Raw genomic sequence first — 24003 nt, forward strand, 5'->3', positions numbered from 1 at the left:
CCAATCCAATTGGCGTATGCATTTAATTTGTCGCCAATTGAATTGGCGCCTCCTCCTAAATGTGGGGTAGTTTAGGATTTTTTTTTAAATTAGGGATATTTTGGAAATTTCTTTAAAAAAATGGATTATTTTTTAAAAAAATTCGCTTATTGATTATGGTAAAAGTTTTGCCGTGCAATATGTATCTAATTTGAAAACAAATTGGTGCTGCAGACACGTGAAGTAATTAAAAAGTAAAAGTGTCAATCATTCCTCTATAATTGCCTAGGATAGAGCTTAACAATTTCTCTAATAATGCAGCAAAATAATTGACCACTCAAAATCATTCCATTTGATAAGAATAAAGAAGGGAAAGTGGTTTGGGAACACAAAAACAAAATCTAAAATGATAAGGTTTAGTTCGTATTACAGTACTGGCAATACCACCAATACTACTACCACTGTTACTATCCTTCTTCTTGCGCTTCTGTTACACAACTCCTCTACCCACCTTGTCCTCGCAACATCTAGTTCCATCGTCAAGTTCCTTCCTGGTTTTCAAGGACCTCTTCCTTTCCTACTAGAAACTGGCTACATTCAAGTCGGTGAAAATGATGATACTGCTGAAGTGTTCTACTACTTCATAGAGTCTGAGAATAATCCTAAGGAAGATCCTCTCTTGCTTTGGCTTACCGGCGGTCCTGGTTGCTCCTCCCTTACTGGTCTAGCATTTGAAATAGGTATCTCACACAAAACATGATACCGACACTTATAATTATAGGCTTATTATAATTAATTACTACTGGTGTAACTGGTGTTGTAGGTCCAATAGCATTTAAAAATGAAGAATACAACGGAAGCTTACCAAATTTGGTATTGAAGCCTCATTCATGGACAAAGGTAAGTAGTATTATATTTTTGGATTTGCCTGTGGGTACTGGATTCTCTTATCCCAATACACAAAAAGCTGCTCAACAAAGCACGTCGAAGCTTGTTCACAACGCACATCAATTTCTTAGGAAGGTACTTAGTTTTTCATCTATCATAATATCATTTTGCAGATTACTAGATTGGAATAAACAGGTTGTAATATTATGTATGCAGTGGCTGATTGATCATCCACAATTCATCTCAAATCAAGTGTACATTGCTGGTGACTCATATTCTGGCCTACCTGTCCCAGTTATTGTTCAAGAGATTTCAGATGGTACCAACATTGAAATTAAAATTAACAATCTGTGTATGCTAAACATTTGCTTCTTCTTTAAATAAATTTATTTTCCTATAGGAAATGAAGGTGGTCTCCAACCATGGATAAACCTTCAAGGATATATACTAGGAAATCCTGTAACAACACCAGACTACAAAAGTTACGAAATACCATTTAATCATGGCATGGCAATGATTTCTAATGAACTTTACGAGGTGATTTTTTTTTATGAATCAATAATCATAATTGTTCTGATAGAGTTTTTTTTGTTGATGGATTCCCAATTGTGAATAATATTAACAAGAAATATTTTGTTGATAATAACAGTCATTACTGAAGAACTGTGGAGGCGAGTATACAAAAATAGATCCTCAAAACGTGCTTTGTCTAAAAGACCTTCAATCCTACCAAGAGGTAAGTTGCATGTAAACATTGTGTTGTTTCTGTCATCTGATTTTAGAATAATAAAAATGTGGTCAATCATTCTCCATTTGCAAGATCTTGTTAGATGATAATCCTCAAGCCAAACTTTTCATGCCAAGCTTGGTGTAGAAGTCTTGGAAACAATAACTTGAAAACTAGGCACTATTGTCTGTGATGATGGAATGTGGTAGGCCATTATTGGCTAATGATGCTTTTCTACACGAGCTTTCCCATCCTTTTTAGTAATGTTGGATGGAGGGTCAATCTCTACCCATTTCGAGAAATAGTTTATATATAAACCATAATGAATTTAAGATGAACTGGTGCAGAGAAAATGTTTAAGGATTACCAACCGAAATCTTTATTGAGTCCTACAAAAATGTAAATAAAATTATATCAAAAAACACTAAAACAGACTAGAATTCATACTTACTCTCATCAATATTATTCACCAATAATTTATTTTTTAATGCACTATGTTCATGCCAAATCTGCCTCTTCCCCTAAATATTACACATTAATCATTCATTTACAATCTATTTGTATGTTTATCAATATATGTGTGATTGTATAATCTCACATAAAGTATTTCTATATCAAATGATAAAATAGTGTTAAATTGTTTTTGTGTATTCAATCAGTTATTTCTAAAATATCTTATTTAACTACTTTATAAACATTACAAACTAATTCAAATTGATTTTTGTGGTGGTTGTGATTCGTCAGACTATTTCAGGAGTGAATCCAGTTCATATTTTGGAACCAAATTGTGAGGTTGATTGGTATGATTCACGTGAACTTTCTAGAAAAATGCTTCTGATTCAAAATGCTTCTCCCACACTGCCACCTTTAAGTTGTCGGGTAACTTCTCAAAACTAATTTATTGTTAATGTTAATAGTCTTACAATATAAACTAATATATTTAGTTATATAAACTATACATAAACTAAATACATTAAATATTTAGTGAAATTTCTAAATATTACATCATTTTGAAATTCCTAAATATTACATCATTTTGAAATTTCTAAATAATATAATATCATATCATAAATTAATTAATTAATTTAGTCCTAAACCGTTGTGATAAATACGACATCAATAATGAATAAAATTATGAAAAAAAATTGAGTTTTTAAAATAAACACAAGAATTTTTTTTTTAGATTTACGAAAGATAGAGAAGAAGGAAGAAGAATAACAAATATTGGTTAAAACCGTTTTACAATTTACTTTCACAATTAAAAAAATTATTTACAAGCAAATATCAACCAACCTTAACCATCTCTCAACAACTTGAGAGAGTAGCATATTTATAGACTAAAAGCTAACTTAAATCCTAAGCTAACTTAAACACTAAACTAACTTAAGTAACAATCTAACTTAAACAACTACATACTTGAACAACTTCGACTATAACACGTACATCTTCAACTCATATTGAAACATGAAGTTATTCTTATCGAGACTAGAGTTCGATCAAAAATACCAAAAATCTCCATCTTGGATTAAACTCTACAACATTGAGGGAACAAACTAACTTTCATCATACAACTTTATCAATTGCATACAGTGGAAGAACTTGATACTTGGTAATGACTTGATGGACGTATCTGCAACATTTTGATCTGTCGAAACCTTCATCACTTTGACTTCTTTACTTTGGATTTTTTCTTTGAGGAAATGCAGTCTAACATCATTGTGCTTTGTTCACTACTTCAAATAATGTTTTTAATGTCGCACGCGAAAGAGATGTAACATCGGCTACCGAGGCGATGTAACGAATGATGGTATGAAAAGATGTCACTTAACACATCGATTAATGAAAAATCGAGGGGTAAAGTCATTTGATCATGGGTTCAAACTCCAACATCTGCATTTTTATTATTTACAAAAACAACGCTTCATACCTTTCGATTTATCCACAAAACCGAGGGAAAGATAGATTATTTTTTAAAATTAAAACTCGTTATACTGGTTATACAAAATATAAATAAAATAATTTGTTTATAAATTACAATGTTTACCCAGAATATTACATTGTTTATACAGAATATTAAAATAAAAATTAATTAGTCCATGAAGATCATATGTTAGATGTTTGAAATTCTTTTATATTTGGGCAAGATCAAATGTTGGGTGCGATTATATTCTCAATGATTTTATCTCGCATGAATTTTTTTCTGATATAAAACAAAAAAGGGTTGATAAAAAATGTTTGATAAATAAATAATTTTTTCTCAAATAAATATTTAAGAACACAAACCTTAAACCCAAATAATTTTATACTATTGCATCCATCTTAGCGATATTTTCATGTCAAATGGTCTTGCAAACCTTAAACATGTGGATGTAGATAGTCATGAAATGAACAACAAAAATTTGATCAACAAAATCACTAATGATTTTTTATGTTTATGTAAAATACTTTAACCCTCGTTTTAATAGAAATCGAGGTAAATAACCTTTTTTTTTACATTTCATTGATTACAAATAATATTTATAAATAAAAAATATAATAAAAAGAAAGGTTCCTAGATTATTGGTAATATGTGGTTTTTCCCCTCAATTATATGAAAAACCGAGGTAATATGTGATTTTTATATTTTAAAAAATAAAACATTGAGCTTTGGATTCATATCACTAGAATAGTAATGATCATCCTTATTTAAAACGTAACGTATCTTTTGAATTTTCAATGAGGCGTTTGAGATTATCTGATTGTTTCACATCCTCTTTTCCAATTTATTTATACATTATTCAAGTCTTATTTCGTTTCCATCTCTTTGTGTCTTCAAATCTAGTTTTAAACTATTTCCTTTTTATTCAAAAATATTTACCAAAACCTTCAACGGAGATGAAAATATTTTGTTTGTTATCAATGAAAAGTTTATTGATTTTGATGAGTTGAAACACAAAGATTTTAATCTAATGAAAACCATTTCCAAACAAAAGATAAAAGGTAACTTTGACATGCTTCATGGATCCATCTACACTAATCTCGTAACGTAGTTCTAGTTAAATGCCTCCATTATATAATCTGGTCAGGGTGCTGAGTCAATACAGTTCAATGTATATGGCTTTCCTATCATCATTACTCGCTCAGACAATAAAGTGTGACGAGAAAGGTAGTTGTGTTAAATATTATAGATTCAACAATGTCTTCTCAACCTATCTTCTCCTAATTTATGTCAACTACAATAAGCTCACCAATTCTGCTACTCTCATCCCAATTGCAAAAGTTCGGAATCAACTTCTAGTGTTAAATCTCCTTCCAAGAGAGAAACAACTAGAAACACTTACTTCATATGACAAGCATCTTTTGTACTTCCTTATCCATATAACTTCAAAATTAATCTTCCTCTTATTATTTTTAACTTCTTAATGGAAATGGTTGTGACCTCTTGCGAGGAAATGAATTTCCTCATACCATATTGAAGAGTTCTTTCTGAACTTTTCTCTTAATTAGGGATAGTTAAAAAGGTAAAAAGAGCAGAATTAACTATTGAAGTTGAGTGGATTCAGAAGTTTGAATATGTGGAATAATTATTTGTTGTCCTGTTTTTTTGTAATTTGTAATTAATTATCCATGAAATTTTTCCTTTCACTTTCAATCGTTTTAATCTGGAAAGGCGCCAAGTGAGAAATACTAATTAAACCATTAGAAAAACATAAAGTAAAATAATCGGGATTCAAAACGACCTCTCTATTTATATTCCCTTGGTTTTTAATAAAACCGAGGTAATAGCTTATATTAAAAATAAAATAGCACTCCCTTATAGATATATTCCCTCTGTTTTATGGAAAACTGAGGTAACAAGTTGTTAGCTTGACTCTACTAGGAACTATACTCTCAATTTTCAACATGTTCGAGGTGAAAGCTTTGTCATAAAAAGTGTTATTTGTAGTAGTGGTTCTTTCATGATAGACTGGATTCTTCGATAGATGTATGACACTTTGACTACCACATTTAATAGTGATAACTCAACCTTGAAGTTTTAGTTCCTTAAAAAATTGTTCAAGCCACAATTCTTCTTTCACATCTTCAATGAGGGCAATATATTCAACTTCAGTGGTTGATAAGGCAACAATCATCTGAAAAGAAGCTTTCCAACTGATTGTTGTACCAAACATAGTGAAACCATATCCAAAAAGAGATTTTCTAGTATCCATACATCCTGCATAGTCAGAGTTGACAAACCATTCGACTTCAGCTTCACCATCACTCATGGCTCTACCATAAACCAAGACCATACTCAGGGATCCTTCTCAGAATCCACATTAAAGCTTGTCAGTGTGCCTTCCCAGGATTGGCCATATACTTGCTTACAAGTCTCACTTTGTACGCTATTTTTGGCCTCGTACAGACCATAACATACATCAAAAACCTAATATACTAGCATACTAAATGTTATTCATATAGGCTCTTTCGAATTTAGTACTAGGACTTTGAGTCGTACTTAGCTTGAATTGAGGATCTGTCAGTGTTACAATAGGCTTTGAATTCGACATACCAAATTTTTCGAGAATTTTCTCCAGGCATGTCTCTTGAGATAAGCATAATCTCGAATGCTTTCTATCTCTCTGAATGTCAATCCTAAAAATCTTGAAGGTAGCTCCCAGATCTTTCATGTCGAACTCCTTATCGAGTTCTTCCCTCACCTTTACTACATCCTCGAAATTATTGCTTGTTATGAGGATGTCATCCACATAAGGAAACAAAATAACAAGTGAATTTCCATGTTGAAATTTGAAGTAAACACAGTGGTCGACCTGACTCTTAGTGAAACCTATGTGTACCATGTGTTAGACGATATGCCTAGATCTAGAGGGGGGTGAATATATCTCAAGTTAAAAATTAATTCGAAAATTTGATTTAGAATTTTTTTTGGCGTGAAAGCAAATTTCAAATATTTCCCGAATCCAAAATTGTCTAACCGAACCTACTATTAAAAATCAAGGATATGCATAAGAGTACCAATGGTATGATAATAACCGACAAGTAGATTAATCAATACTTCAAACACTAAATTGAATACTCTGTTATAGTAACAGTCTATTTCCAATGATAACAACACATGAAAAACTAGTTGAAACAATTTGCCAAACACTTTGCGTGCAATCAACAAAATTTGGATATTAATATAGTGTTTGTAGTTCTTAGAAATCCAATCACTACCAAATGGTATGTGATTACTACAAAAACACAAATTTCACAAATAACTCAAAAGTTATTATCCAAACAATGTTGATCAAGAGATCAAAGTAATCAATAATTTGCGAACCAAAAATAAAAGAGAGAGAGAGAGAGAGAGAGAGAGAGAGAGAAAGAGAGAGAGTATGCAAGGATTTGTTTAGGTAGTTCCCCAATCGACCTCGTTATGAGTATGTTTGTACTCAATTCGAATTCAAATTGATATATTAATATCATAATTCCTACTTTGCAAATGTATTTATACAAGAGATGAGAAATCAAATCTCATAAACCCTAAGTTTTTTCTTGACTCTAGCACCTACAAAAACCTTGATCAAAGATTGATCAAGTCACCAATAATGTCAATTCAATTCCCATGTTGTTGCTACTTACTTGCACAACCTCCTTGTGTCAAGGCTTTCACCTGTCTGAATTAATCCCAAACACACACTTATTGAACCCAAGATTTGTCAACACGACCCACCGTTTCACGCTACTCCCTTGCACGACACACCTAGTCCCAAGGCTTTCACTCGATCGCATCCAAATTGCATAATCTTGTAAAAAACCTTAAAACCCTAAAGATATTTAATGAAAACCCCACCTCGGTTTTCTTATTTGAATCCCACAAAGATCACAACTAAATATTCTCGGTACAACAAACTACAACAAACCTAATTGGAAATTATTAAACCTAATTGGACATTATTAATCCTAATCTAGATGACACTAAATAAAAAAATGATTATGTGTAGTTTGATTATGTGTATGCATAGATTAAATTGAAGATGATGAGATGCTTTGAAATCCTGGATTCATGTAGATTTTAATCACTCTAGAAACCTTACTAGAGAATGATGCATGTATGAAGTATTTATATGCATGGGTGATTTAGGGCAAAAAGAAATGCAAAGGACTTGAGAAAAATATGAATTTTTGAAAAATTACATCAGATAGGTCGACCTATAGAAGTTATGTGTCGACATGTTTGATGCATAGGTCGGCCTGTTCAAAGCCATGTGTCGACCTATGACTCTTATGTGCTCCTTATGTGTCGATCTGAAGACTCGGCACATAAGACACAGGCCATAAAATTTAATACAGCAGCATACATGTCGACCTATAGATGACATGTGTCGACCTATAGCCAGGAAAATTTTTCCATAGGTCGATCTATAGTTGCATGTGTCAACCTGTAATGCTATTTTTCACAAAAATTGATTTTTCATGCATGTTTGATGCATGAGACCTTTTTCACATTTTTTCAAAATACTTTTATGCTTCTTAATGGTAAGATGCACATAGAGATTCAGAGGATATCGTCCAATATACATTAATGCTAAAGTATCATAGTTCTGACATCAAATAAAACACATCTGACGGAAGTTGCACTCACATACTCTCCTTTTTTTATGATGGAAAAACTTAAGATGGTGTGTTTGCAATGAAAAGCTCTCCCTAAATATATGCACCCCACAACTTGACCTTGTTTCTCCCCCTTTGACAACATCAAAAAGAAAAGAATAAATCCATGAGAAGAATCTTAAATCACGCATAAACCAATATAACACACAGAGGCGGTTTGCAAAGATAAGAGCATCAATATGATAGCACTCACATAGAATGATTTTCACATTGAAAAAGAAATCCTAAGCATAAATAAAAGTCAATAATGCAATATTAGAACATAATTGTCACAACTTATGCCAAATAATCACAACATAATCATGAAAATGAAGGATACAAAACGAACACAAAATACTTGACATGTTATAAAAGCGACACGATTACGTGACATATGCCTTTGATTCTCCCGAAATGTTTTACACACATGTTCTCTAGTAAGGCGATAAACAAAGTACCACCACAAAAGCCAAAAGCAGAGATGAAAGCAAAACAATGACCCATAATCAAGAATATTGTTAACAATGTAACATGTTCAATCATAAATCATGAGAAAAATAGATAACAAACTGATGCACCAATTACTATATTTCAAGGGGGAAAAAAGACAACATAATGTCACTATAAGCATACAAATTGACATACATCAATTGGACATTGTTGGAAGTGAACATAGATGAACCATCTTATACGTCAAGAACGTCAATTACATGGACCATAAATAACATGTGAAAACAAAAGCTTACACATAAAAACGGAAAGTGAAATGATAGTACATTGCTTGTGAAATGATGAGGAATTCACTCTTATGAAGTATGCCTTTCAAGAAATGTTAGATGGACAAGATATATTCAAGGTGAATTAATATAACATTTAGGCAAGTGTTTAGATGTCAAGAATTCCTAATTCCCATTGAATGTTAAAGAAGGGTTCGGTCGCACGTGGTTTTGTAAAAATATCGTCAAGTTGATTTTTACTATCAACATGCTCAAAAACGACGTCGCCTTTTTCAACAGGATCGCATAAGAAGTGATGACGAATCTCAATATGCTTAGTACGAGAATGCATCACTGAGTTCTTAGTTAGGTTAATAGCACTAGTGTTATCGCAAAATATTGGAATACGACTTAGTGTTATATCAAAATCAAGTCATTGTTGTTTAAGCCATAAAATTTGACCACATCAACTGCTGACTGCTACGTATTTCTCCTTGGTAATTGACAACGCAACTGAAACTAGTTTCTTGCTATGCAAACTAACTTAGGAATTTGGAAATATGTGACAAGTCTCACTAGTACGTTTCCTATCCGATTTGCAATCAGAAAAATCAGAATCGACGTAACCAATTAAGCTACAAGTACTTCCTTTGGAATACCAAAGCCCATAATTTGAAGTACCATGAAGATACATAAAAATATGCTTGACGACTTTGAGATGAGATTCCTTAGGGGCCGATTGATATCGGGCATACATATAAACACTAAACAAGATATCTGGCCTAGATGCAGTAAGATATAGAAGAGAACTTATCATACCTTTATATTTCTTCACTTCCACATCCTTACCATTTTTCGTTCCTTTCCAAGTTATCGTTCATAGCCACCGAAGTGTCAAACGACTTTGCATCAACCATGCCAAATCTCTTTAGCAAGTCCTTTCAATACTTGGTTTGACAAATAAATGTGCCTTCATTTAGTTGCTTGATTTGAAGACCTAGGATGTAATATAGCTCTCACATAAGGCTCATTTAAAACTCTCCCTACATAAGCTTAGAAATTTCGTTGACAAGTTGCATATTAGTAAATCCAAAAATAATGTCATCAAATATACTTGTACAAGAAGAGTATCATTTACATGGTGCTTAACAAAAAGAGTAGTGTCAACATTTTCCCTTAAGTATCCTTGATTAATCAAAAACTTGCTTAGTCGCTAATACCAAGCCCTAGGTGCTTATTTGAGACCATACAAGTGCGTTTTAATTTGAAAACATGATTGGGATACTCGTTATTTTCAAAGTCAGAAGGTTGGGAAACATACACCTCTTCATTAATGTAACCATTTAGAAATGCACTTTTCATATCCATTTGAAATCATTTGAAATTCTTAGAGCAAGCAAAGGAAAAAAGGCATATGACCTTAAGTCGGGCGACCGGAGCATAAGTCTCCTCATAGTCAATACCCTCATCTTGGTTATACCCTTGAGTGACTAACCGAGCCTTATTTCGGGTTATCACTCCATCTTCGTTAAGCTTGTTCCTAAAAACCCATCTTGTGCTATTACTTGATGATGTTTTGGACGCGAGACAAGGTCCCAAATGTCATTCCTTTTAAATTGATTTATCTCATCTTGCATTTCCATGAGCTAATGCTCATCAAGTAATGCATCTTTAGCATTTTTAGGCTCAACCTATAACACAAAAGCGAAGTGATAACAAAAGTTACTTATCTTAGGAAGTGTTGACACGCCTCTTGTGATATCTCCAAGAATATTTTCAACAGGGTGACCTTTGGATGTTCTCCAAGTCAAAGGAAGGTTATCTACTGCAGTGGGACTCTCATCCTTTTCCTCTTTATGATCATCATCTTCTACTTTCTCATTTTCATCCGTTTTGGGTTTATCAATCCCTTCTCCGACTTCATTGAGAATGTCATGAGAAAACACACCTATATCATAAAAAGACATACCTTTCCCAACATTTTTTGGAAAAGACTCGTCAAAAGAAACATGAATGGAATCTTCAACAATAAGTAGCCTTTTGTTATAGGCCCTATATTCCTTACTATATTGTGAGTATCCGAGGAAGATACCTTCATCGAATTTAGCATCGAATTTACCTAGATTGTCCTTTCAATTATTCAAAATAAAAATTTTACATCTAAAGACATGAAGGTGAGAAACATTAGGTTTCCTACCTCTAAGTAATTCATAGGGGGCTTTATTTATAATAGGACGTATCAATATCATGTTCAAAACATAACACGTCGTGCTAATAGTATCAGCCTAGAAGTACTTTGGTAAATTACCTTCATTAAGAATCATTCTCGCTAACTCCTCTAAAACTCGATTTTTATGCTCCACAACCCCATTTTGTTGTGGAGTCCTATGGGCCGAGAAGTTATTCTCAATACCATATTTCTCAAAATACTTTTCAAAGAGAGGATTTTAAAACTCTCCTCCATGATCACTTTAAATGGAAACAATTTTCAAATTCATTTTATTTTAGAACAATCTAGCAAATTGTTTGAAAGTCGGGTAGGTCTTATTTTTACTAGACAAAAACACAACCCAACAAAATTTAGAATAGTCATCAACTATGACAAAGACATAATAGTTTCCACCTAAGCTTTTGGTCCTAGAAGGACCAAAGAATCCATATGAAGAAGTTTGGGAGGTCTATATAGGGAAACAACATTTTTTGATTTAAAAGAGACCTTTGTTTGCTTCCCCATCTGACATGCTTCACATAGGTGGTCTTCTGTGAACTTTATTTTAGGAAGATCAATGACTAGATCCTTTGAGGTTACCTTGTTTAGTAAGTCAAAATTAATATGAGCTAAGAGCCTATGCCACAACTAAGAGTTTTCACTTATGGTAGCAAGGCACTTAGTACCAACCAATGACATATCATCTAAATTTAGCATATAAGTATCATTGACTCGCAATCCCTTAAACAAACAATCCTTCTTCTCATTATGCTTAAATAAACAACAAGTATTAGTGAAAGTGACTTTAAAACCACTGTCACAAAGTTGGCTAATGCTAAGAAGGTTGTGTTTAAGACCATCAACAAGCATTACATCGGAGATAATAGTATATGGGAGATTACCTACACTACCTTTTCTAAGAATACCTCATTTATTGTTATCTCCATAAGTGACGAACCCCTTTTTGTTTGGCACAAAATCAATCAAAAGCGATATGTCACCCGTCATATGCCTTGAACATCCACTATCAAGATACCACGTCTTTTCGGTAGATTCAAGAAATTCAACCTGTAGATTTAACACAAAGGAAATAGGTACCCAATTTTAATTGGGTCCTTGGAAGTGAGTGAAATCAAGGTTGAATTTGGGAAACCATTGAGAAGTTCCTTTAGGAACTAACATCTTCCTAAATTTGCACTTTTTAATGGTATGACCCTTTTTGCAACAATAATGACAAGATAAATTAGGATGAGATATGCTTTTACCATTCGAATCTTTTTTGATATTTTTATGATATTTTGTATGAATGATTCAAAGATCATTCATACTTAGAAGGATCAATAGCAAATTCACTTTTAGATTGTAAAACTTTGGCTAATTTGACTTGAAGAGAATTTATCTCTTTTTGCCAATTATGACAAGATTCACAACTAAACCTAGAAGGTTCTTCACTCATATTCTTGTCACTTTGAATATCTATCATAGATATCTTAATAGCTTCCAACTTCCTTTCGGATTCTAACACTTTAGCTTCTAATTAAAAAAATATCTTTTCATGTGAAGTTAATTTCTTAGAAGTATTTAATGCTTCTCTATGAAGATTATCAAAAGCGTGTTGCAATTGAGAATAAGATAAATCACTAGTAAACTCAAGTTTAGAAGGACTTACTTGTTTCTCCTTCCTTCCATTCGCCATGAGACAAATCTAGGTCGATTCTACACTTGAAGTGGAGCTTTCAGCGTTTGAAGAGTCACTTGCACTTTCACAAGCTACATAAGATCTTCTATATTTTCTAGACTTCTTGTGATGCCCTATTTCTTTGTCTTTCTTAATCATGGGACATTTCCTTCTATAGTGACCAATTTCACCATAATTACAACAGGAACTTCCAAATTTACCTTTCCTATTCTCAGCATCATTTGAAGACTTGGACTCCCTTCTAAATTTGGCTAGGTTTCCTTCAGAATGCTTGAATTTGTTCTTCCGAATATACATTTGGTATCTCTTGACAAATAACCCAACATCATCATCATCAGATTTCTTGTCATCCATTTCTTCACACTTACTAGGCTCATTCTTTGAGGACTTAAAACTAGAAGCCTTTAGAGCAATGGACTTTTTCACCTCTTCCTTGTCTTTACTTTTCTCTTTCTTCATAATTTTTTCATACTCTTTTTTTCATGTTTTTCCATGCAAGTATTGCTCATGTTCTTCTAATTTACCAAACAAAGTAGTAAGATCAAGTACTTTAAGATCATTCGCTTCTTTGATAGCGGTGATCTTGGGTTTCCATTCCCTGTTAATACATTTTAAAACCTTGTTAGTAGCAATAACATTGGAGATAGGATTATCTAGAACATTCAATCTATTAATAATATGTGTGAATCTCTTTTGCATGCTGGCAATGGTTTCACCATGCTTCATACAAAAGAGTTCAAACTCTTGGTTTAATGTGTTGATTCTAGCTTGTTTGACCTCATTAGTTCCCTCATGAGAAACTTTTAATGCGTCCCACATAGATTTGTAGGTTTCATAATGAGAGACACGATAATAATCATCAACATCTAAAAGGGATATGAGAATATTTTATGCTTTCCAATCATGAGACCATAACTTCCTATCATTATCATTCCATTGATTTTCAGGTTTTGGTACAATGATGCCTTCACCATTGGTCATTGTAATTTCATTAGGAACATTGATGATGACGTCCCATACACTCTTATAAAAAAATTTGATATGGATATGCATACAAGCTTTCCGATAGCCATAATTTTTGTTAGTGAAAATATGTGCTCTATTATACGCCCCTTTAGGTTCGGTATCCATTATCTAATAAGCAAATTTTAAGACTGGAAACAAACAGGCTCTAATACCACTTGTTAGACGATATACCTAGATATAGATGGGATAAGGGGGAGGGGGGGGGGGGGTAAATAGATCCCAAGTTAAAAATTTATTAAAAAATTTGATTTATAAAAATTTATGTCGCGGAAGCAAGTTTAAAATATTTCCTGGATCCAAAATCGTCTAACCGAACCTACTATTGAAAAGCCCGGATATGTGTAACAGTATCAATGGTATGATAACGATCCACAAGTGATTAATCAATACTTCAAACACTAAATTGAATACTATACTGTAGTAACATTCTATCTCCAATGATAACAACACACGAAAAACAAGTTGAAACAATTTGTCAAACACTTTGCATGCAATCAACAAAGTTTGGATATTAGTATAGTATTTGTAGATCTTAGAAATCCAATCACTACCAAATGGTATGTGATTACTACAACAACACAAATTTAACAAAGAATTCAAAATTTATTATCCAAACAATGTTGATTAAGAGATCAAAGTAATCAACAATTTGCGAACCGAAAAATAAAAGATATATATATATATATATATATATATATATATAGAGAGAGAGAGAGATTATGCAAGGATTCATTTAGGAAGTTCCCCAATCGACCTTGTTATGGGTACGTCTGCCTTCAACTCGAATTCGAATTGAGATATTAATATAATAAATCTTATTAAGCAAATGTATGTATACAAGAGACGAGAAATAAAATCTCATAAATCCTATGTTTGTTCTTGACTCTAACACCTCCAAAAACCTTGATCAAAGATTGATCAAGTCACCAATAATGCCGCTTCAATTCACTTGTTGTTTCTAATTCCTTGAAAGACCTCCTTGTCTCAAGGCTTTCATCCGACTGAATTAATCCCAAGCACACACTTGTTGAATCCAAGATTTATCAACATGATCCACCGTTTCATGCTACTCCCTTGCACGACACACCTAGTCCCAAGGCATTCACTCGATTGGATCCAAATTGCACAATCCTGTCAAAAACCTTCAATTCCTAATGATCTTGAAGGAAAACCCCACCTCTGTTTTATTATTTGAATCCCTTAGAGATAACAACCTAATATTCTCGGTACAACAAACCTAATTGGACCTTATCAATCCTAATCTAGATAGAACCTAATAAAAAATGATTATGTGTAGTTTGATTGTGTGGATGCAGAGATTGAATTGAAGATGATGAGATGCTTTGAAATTCTGGATTCATGTAGGTTTTACTCACTCTAAAAACCCTACAAGAGAATGATGTTTGTATGAAGTATTCATATGCATGAGTGATTTAGGGCAAAATGAAATACAAAGAACTTTAGAAAAATATGAATTTTTGAAAAATTATATAACATAGGTTGACCTATAGAAGTTATGTGTCGACCTGTTCGATGCATAGGTCGACATGTTCAAAGTCATGTGTTGACCTATGACTGTTATGTGCTCCTTATGTGTCGACCTGAAGACTCAACACATGAGATAGAGGCCACCGACTTTAATACAGCAACATATGTGTCGACCTATAGCCATGAAATATTTTCCATAGGTCGACCTGTAGTTGCATGTGTCGACCTGTAATGCTATTTTTCACAAAAATTGGTTTTTCATACATGTTTGATGCATGAGACCTTTTCCACATTGTTTCCAAATACTTTTATGCTTCCTAATTCTAAAATGCACATAGAGATTCAGAGGATACCGTCCAATATACATTAACGCTAAAGTATCCTAGTTTTGACATCATACAAAACCCATCTAATGGAAGTTGCACTCACACCATGAACTTGTCAAATCTCATATTCCATTGTTAAGGAGATTGTTTCAGGCCATACAAAGACCTATTGAGCTTGCACACATAATCATCCTTTCCCTTTTCTTCATACCTTCAGGTTTCCTTATCAGGATTGTTTCATCTAGATCACCATACAGGAAGGTTATCTTCACATCCATCAGTTCAAGTTCTAGGTCGAACTTTGCCACCACTGCTAACAACATTATAATGGATATGTGGTTTACAAGGTAAGAACACATCATTGAAGTCGACTCCTTATTTCTGAGTGAACCCCCTAGCAATCAACCTTTCCTTAAATCTCTTTGACATCACTCCTTAGATTTTTTCCTTGACCTTGAAAATCCATATACAGCTAACTAACCTGACTCCAGCAGGTTTCTCGATCAGCTCCCAAGTGTGGTTATCATGAAGAGATTTCATTTCGTCACCCATGGATTTTATCTATTCAATCTTATTTCGAATTTTCACAACTTTCTTGTAGTATCTAAGCTCTTCATCAAGAACCTCACTTACAAAGATTAAGGCGAATGATATGAGATCTCCATAACCAAGTCTCTGAGGTGGCTTGATGACTTTCCTCGACCTGTATCTTTCCAGCAGGTAGTCATTATCAATCTCCCCATCTTCATCAATAACTTGTGCTTCTTCTTTGACTTCATCTGGGTTATGTAATTCAACATCACTATGCTCCACCTCAACAGGAATCTCTTCATGTTCCATCTCTTCTTCAGAGATCTCTGCATTTTGACCAACATCATCCTTTTTATTGAACGTCGTTTCTTCTTCATTGAAAACTACATCTCGACTTGTAATACACATTTGGTGACCTGGATCTAGGCACCGCAGCGTATAAGCTTTGACTCCTTCAAGGTATCCATGAAACATACATCTCATAGCTCTAGGCTCGATCTTGTCTTGCCTAATGTGAGCATAGTCTAACATCCAAATACTCTAAGTTTGTTGAGATTAATGGATGTCTTGATCAAACTTCTTCAGGTGTCTTCATCTCCAAGGAAGACGAGGGACGCCTATTTATCAGGTATGTTGCAGTCACAACAACCTCAGCCCAAACACATTCTTCAATCTAGAACTAACCAACATGTATTTAACCTTTTCCATGATATTTCAATTGAATCTCTCAGTCAATCCATTTTGGTGAGGAGTATCCGCAAAATTATTGTGCCTTAAAATACCAGACATATTACAATAACTGTCGAACATTTCATTGTAGAACTCAAGGCCATTATCAGTTCTCAACCTCTTGACCGTCCTGCCAGTCTGATTTCCGACCAGAGTCTTCCAACTTTTGAAATTCTCAAAATTTTCATCCTTAGTCTTCTGGATGAATACCCATAACTTTTTGGAATAATCATCAACTATGGATAGAAAATAACTTGCACTTGAGTGTGAAGGGTTCCTTGCAGACCCCCAAAGATCAACATGAATGTAATAAGGGGATCCATTGTTTTTCTTTTTTTTTTTCCTTTGTTAAACTTCACTCTATAGGCTTTACCAAACGCACAAGGTTCACAGAACTCCAGCTTTTCGACCTTGTCACCACCTAGCAGATTTTGTTTCCCTAGTTCGACCAGGCGCCTTTCACTGACATGGCCAAGTCTCATATGCCCTAACTCAGTATTTGACACATGTTTTGTGGATGCCACATCTACTAAACCACTTACAATCTCAGCCTCAAGGGTATATAGGCCTTGCCTCTTGATTTCTCTCAAGACTTCCTTCGACCCCTTCATTACCCTTAAGATACCTTTCTCTCCTTTGAAAATATATCCTTTCTTGTCGAATTCACAAAGAGAAATCAAATTTCTCTGAAGATCAGGTAACTCATAATGGAGTTTGAATCTCACATATTCAATTCCTGCAAATTTGCAGGCTTTGTTGTTTCCCAACACTGATCCACCATCTTGATCACATAATTCCTCAAACACATCTTTATTTGGAGTCATATGCCAAGTCCAACATGAATCCATGATTTATTCCTTACTAGAATTGTTGCTCGAAACCACCAGGACATCAGATGATTCATAATCATGTTGCACAATGGTTGCATTACCATTATTTGGTCCACCGTGATTATTCATACGTTCAGGGCACACATTTCTTGTATGACCATCATTCTTACAATGATAACACTTAATTGTATGAACATTACCACCATAAGAATTTTTTAGAATTTTACCCTTCTTCTTCTCATACTTTCCATCTTTCTTCGAGAACTTTCCTTTAACGGACAAACCGTCTCCAACAGATGATGGATTTTGCTCTTTCCTATCGTTCAAATCATTCGAGTACAAGGCTGATTGAACTTCTTCAAAGATTAGGGACTTTCTTCCATACAAGAGAGTGTCTTTGAAGTGAGCATAAGATCTTGGTAAAACACACAACAACATTAATGCTTTATCTTCATCATCAATCTTGATCTCAATATTCTCAAGATCAAGAATCAACTTATTGAACATATCCAACTTCTCAGCCAAGACTTTTGTCTTCACTCATCTTGAATGAATGCAAAGATTGCTTCAGGTATAGAGGATTTACCATGGATTTAGTCATATACAAACTGTCGAGTTTGCTCCACAGACCTGTTACCGTCTTCTCCTTTGAGACCTATCGGAGAACCTTATCATCAAGGCTCAATATGATGGCACCATGGGCTTTCTCGATCATAGTCGTCTTCTCCTTCTCCGTTAGGGAAGAATCCATCTTCTCATATCCTTTCAACGCTTATAACGAATCCTACTGATCCAGTAGGGCTTGCATCTTCAAGCGCCACAAACCAAAATCATTCACACCAATGAATTTCTCAATCTCATACTTTATTGACGACATCTTCTCCTCCACGTTCACCGTACCAGTTTGTTGTGACAAACTTCACACCAATAACGAATAAAACTATGAGAAAGAGTGAGTTTCTGGAACAAACACAAGAAGTCCTTTTTAGGTTTACAAAAGATAGAGAAGAAGGAAGAAGAAAAACAAGTATTAGTTAAAAGCGTTTTACTATTTACTTTCACAATTAGGACAAATTGTTTACAAGCAAATATCAACCAACATTAACTCTCTCTCAACAATCTGAGAGACCAGAGTCTATTTATAAATTACAAACTAACTTAAATCCTAAGCTAACTTATACAACTATATACTTGAATAGACTTTGACTATATCACACACATCTTCGACTCCTATCAAAATATGAATTTCTATCCTTTCAAAACTAGAATTTGATACAAAATACTATATAATCCTACTAAGACTTAAATATCTCAAACAAAAAGTCAAATATCTTGTTATAGGTATTACAACTGACCATTGTATTCCATATATATTTCATAAGCTATTTCATTCTAGTCACCTAATTAAAATATTTGATTTTCTTTTTTTTTCATCCGTAGAGTTATGGATATATTCTCGGTAGCTATTGGGCTAACGATGACAATGTTCGCAATGCGCTACACATACGAAAGGTATATTTATTTTTTATTTTGAAAAAAATGTATTTATTTATTTATAAGAGTAATATTTGTTCAATTCAGGGAAGTATAAGAAAATGGAATCGATGTGATTTTAGCATTCCTTTTAAGCATGAAGTCATTAACAGCTTCCCCTATCATGTAAATCTTAGTCGAAAAGGTTATCGTTCATTAATATACAGGTAAATATTTTTATTAATAATATGCCTATATTATATCTGATTCTTTAATATTTTTAGTATTGAAATTTGAACATGATATAAGTTGACTAATAACATGTTTGGTTTCATGTTGAAACAATAAAAATCATGTATGCAGTGAAACTTTTGTAAAATTTTTATCTTAGAAATGTAAAAGCTATAAAGACTAGCTTATGTTATATTAGACGTTCTACCAAACACTCACTACATAATTTAAATTGTGTGATTCTATGTCATATTTTGTTGACAGTGGGGATCATGACATGATCGTTCCATTCTTGCATACTCAAGCATGGATAGCATCTTTAAACTACTCCATAGTCGATGATTGGAGGCAATGGTATTCGAATGGTCAAGTAGCAGGGTATATATATGGCATAACTATAAGTTAATAATTCATATTAATACTACTATACTTTTATGAAATCTTACATTAATCTTTTTAATATTTATTTGCTATGGATAGATATACAAGAACTTACACAAATCGAATGACTTTTGCGACTATAAAGGTAATAATTTTAACATTTTATATATATATATATATATATATATATATATATATATATATATATATATATATATATATATATATATATATATATATATATATATATATATATATATATATATATATATATATATATATATATATATATATATATATATATATATATATATATATATATATATATATATATCATGCTAATTTTCATATGTATTTAAAAAATTGTAGGGGGGAGGACATACGGCTCCGGAGTACAAGCCTAAAGAATGCTTCGCCATGTTGAGTAGGTGGCTATCGAATAAGAAAATCTAAAAATTATATAATATTCACATGATTCTAACACTTGTGTTCCTCGAAAATCGATTCTTTTTTCATGCTTAAGAAATCTATGTCAATACAATTTGGTGTTATAGTTTTACATCATTATTAATGCAAAAGCTAAAAATGAGTATACATACTACATTTTTTAATAAACTCTTTTAGTATTTAATAAAATCTCAAAGGTTTAACATGCAGTCGAGTCGAAGCATGTTCACATATTGATCATGCATGATGTAGTCGAAGTATGCTCAAGTATGTAGTAGTCAAAATGTTATGTTTGTTAGCATGTTAAATTGAACCTTTTTTATTTAAGCTCAATTGTTTAAGTTAGCTCGTAGTTTAAATTATCTTAGTAGTCTATCAATAGACTAGTTCTCTCATATTATTGAGAGAGGTTAATTATTGATATTCACTTGTAATCTTTGAATCCTAATTAAGAAAGTAAATAGTAAAACAATTTTAACCAATTCTGATTCTTCTTCTTCTTCCTTTTTCTCTCTCTTTCGTAAAACCTAATTGGGTTTCTTGTGTTTGTTCAAGAAACTCAATATTTATCTCATATTTTGATTTGTTCTTGACAACATTAATTGGCAACAAATTGGTGCGGTGAACGTGGAGGAGAAGATGCCGTCAACAAAATATGAGATTGAAATATTTACCGGTGTGAATAATTTCGATTTGTGGCGCTTAAAGATGTCGGTCCTTCTTGTTCAACGGGTTTGTTAGAAGTGTCGAAAGGATCAGAGAAGATGGATGTTGCCCTATCGGAGAAGGAGAAGGCAACGATGATCGAGAAAACCCACACCGTAATTGTATTGAGCCTTGGTGATAAGGTTCTCCGACAGGTCTCAAAGGAGAAGACGGAAGTGAGTGTGTAAGGAAAACTCGAGAGTTTGTATATGACCAAATCCTTGGTCAATCGTCTCTACCTGAAGTAAACTTTGTATTTATTGAAGATGAGTGAAGACAAAGTCTTGACTGAGCAACTGGATATGTTCAACAAGTTAATTCTTGATCTTGAGAATATCGAGGTCAAGATTGATGATGAAGATCAAGCCTTGTTGTTGTGTGCTTTACCAAAGCCTCATGCTCACTTAAAAGAAACTTTCTTGTATGGAAGAGATTTGTTGACCTTTGAATATGTTCAATCTTCCTTGTACTCTAAGGACTTGAACAAACGAAAGGAGCATAAACCATCTTCAGTTGGCGAAGGATTGTCTGTTAAAGGAAAATTCTTGAAGAAAGATGGTAGGTTTGAGAAAGAAGAAGGGTAAAGTTCTACAAAATTCTTATGGTGGTAATGCTCCTGCTATTAAGTGTTATAAATGTAAGAAGGAGGGTCATACAAGAAAAGTATGCCCTGATAGCAAGCAATAGTGTCGAAGATGTTATGAATGTGAATGTTGAACTCTATAAGGAGTTTGACATAAGGATTTGGGAGTCGCCTCCATAATTCTTGGGACTGGCATCAAGAGAGATAGAAAGCAGTCGAAATTATGCTTATCTCAAGAGACATACCTGGAGAAGATTCTTGACAAGTTTGGTATGTCAAATTCAAAGCCTGTTGTAACACCAACTAATCATCAATTCAAGTTGAGTTCGACTCAAAGTTCTAGGACTGAAGTCGAAAGAGCCAATATGAATAGCATTCCATATGCTAGTGTAGCGGTAAATTTTTTGAGATTAAGCTATTGATTAACTTAACTCACATAGCAAGAGTCGCCACCGCACTTTTATTATTTTCAAAGAAAAGGGGAAAATAACGAATAAAACCTAAAGAAATTTTAAAACAAAACTAATAAAAAGAGATAAGGGTCCAGGGGTTAGTTATGCAAATGGAAGGTATTAGCATCCTAAACATCTATAGTACTCTATAGGAACCTCTTTGAAAATCTGTGCATTTTGGCTTAGAAAATGGTGTTGCTTGTAAAAGATTGGGAAGATGAGAGAAGAAATGTTTTTTTTATATAATTTTGTGTTTTCCAAGACTTTCTGAGTCTCGTGCCAACATACCAACAAAGTGCAATGGAGGATCAAAACGTCGTAGTTCGTGGTAAAAATAACAAAGATGTTTGTTTTGATGCTTTCTTAATGAAAATAAATTTTGTCATTTTAAGGAGAACACTGAACTAGTCATCCACAAGTATGAGAACTTTACATCACCATAGAGAACGGCTCCAACTTGGATAAATATCAACAAGTATGCCACTAGCTCTCTTAGGTAGAAAAGAATTATCATCAATACTATGGGGATAGGAGAATTATATCTCAATCATGGAAATAACTCATGCCAAAACTTTGAGAAAAAGTTTTAAAATAAAAAATGCACAAAGGGCACAAAATAGTTTGAATGAGTTATTTATTTTTTAAGTCTTTTGAAATTGGTTCTGAATATGATTAAGATGTCTTAGAATTTATTAAGAAAAAAGTTTTGAAAATCACTTGACAAAAGTCAAGGTTTTATTGAAAAAGTGATTCAAGTTTGAAAACAAGAAAGTTTTGAAAAAGAGAGAGGAAATTTTGAAAATTAAAGAAGGAAAGGAGAAGAATAGACTATCCTAGAGCATAAAGTAAAAGCTATGGAGGAAAGATCTAACCAAGGGATGACAAGCTTTATGATATAAGTCAAGTAAGAATTCCCTATTTTGGATTAAGCCTCAAGCAAGCCAAGTAAGCAAAGAATAAACCATGCATAAGATGAAACCAGAGTAACCAAGCCAAGTATTCAAAATAAGTCCAAAGTCAAAGGTACCAGATGAATCTCAAGGTCTCAAAATTACAAACTCCCAAAGCAAGGGTCAATGTCCTAGTTCTAAGTCCATAACTCCACAATAATTCTAAGGGTAGTAACCATAAGTCCATGAATCAAGAGAACCATTTTTTAGAGGTTTTTCCTTTATTAATGTCTTTGAAAGAATGAGAAATCCAAATGGACAAAGAACAAATAATATAAGCACAAATAATATGATATGATATGCTAAAAATAAAAGCATAGAGTAAATGAAAAAAGAATAAAGAACATAAGATAAATGGCATTAAAGTAAAATTAATACAATAATATGTTAATAAGTGATGTTAGTGATCCAAAAGAGAAAGATGATTGGTCATTTTTTTGGAGAGCACTCAACTATTCACCCACAAGTATGGAAATATGGAACTCCACGTCACCTATGATAAGGGCTCCAACTTGGATAAAAATCAACAAGTATGCCACTAGGTCTCATAAGTGAAAAGGAAACAATATTGTTCACACAATACCATGACAAGTAGGAGACTTACAATCTCACTTAGGAAAATGACTTGCTTTCGGGACAAATTTAGTGTTATGTTAAGCAATCATAATTGGACTTATGTAGAAGTCACAACTATCTGAGGTCGGTCAATAATAATATTTTTGTTAATACATGCTAGAGAAATGATATGTAAATTATTCTCCTAAAGATATGTCACACAAAAGAAGAAAAGAGAATTGATCAAGCACAAAGGCTAGGAGGGTGGTCCATTACATCAATCAATACTTCATGGTACTTAAGACAAACTTATGCATCAATCCAAAGTACCTTAAGTGATCCATGATCAACTAGGAGGTAGATTTGAAATGATGAAAGTTCATTAAGCACCAATCCACACAACATGATCAAGATGGACACAGGTCATCCAAATGATCAGGAGGAAAAAAAGAGATGAAGAAGA

General features: G+C 33.2%; 1 protein-coding gene across 1 annotated transcript; it reads left to right on the forward strand.

The window, feature by feature from the left end:
* Window positions 1-258: 258 nt before the first annotated feature.
* LOC127088252 (serine carboxypeptidase-like 11) lies at window positions 259-20500 on the forward strand. The gene is made up of 11 exons (XM_051029167.1): window positions 259-719; window positions 803-1002; window positions 1084-1186; window positions 1268-1404; window positions 1517-1603; window positions 2339-2473; window positions 19204-19275; window positions 19345-19463; window positions 19732-19845; window positions 19948-19993; window positions 20218-20500. The coding sequence occupies exons 1-11, from the start codon at window positions 386-388 to the stop codon at window positions 20299-20301; spliced, it is 1431 nt and encodes a 476-aa protein (XP_050885124.1). The 5' UTR covers window positions 259-385; the 3' UTR covers window positions 20302-20500.
* Window positions 20501-24003: the final 3503 nt, after the last annotated feature.

This window comes from Lathyrus oleraceus, chromosome 5 (assembly GCF_024323335.1).
Source record: "Lathyrus oleraceus cultivar Zhongwan6 chromosome 5, CAAS_Psat_ZW6_1.0, whole genome shotgun sequence".
Taxonomy (NCBI): domain Eukaryota; kingdom Viridiplantae; phylum Streptophyta; class Magnoliopsida; order Fabales; family Fabaceae; genus Lathyrus; species Lathyrus oleraceus.

Coding starts and splice junctions, on each gene's coding strand:
- LOC127088252 (XM_051029167.1), top strand. CDS start 386: ATGATAAGGTTTAGTTCGTATTACAGTACTGGCAATACCACCAATACT. Junction 1,187..1,267: donor TGTTCAAGAGATTTCAGATG/GTACCAACATTG, acceptor ATTTTCCTATAG/GAAATGAAGGTGGTCTCCAA. Junction 19,464..19,731: donor TATCGTTCATTAATATACAG/GTAAATATTTTT, acceptor TTTTGTTGACAG/TGGGGATCATGACATGATCG.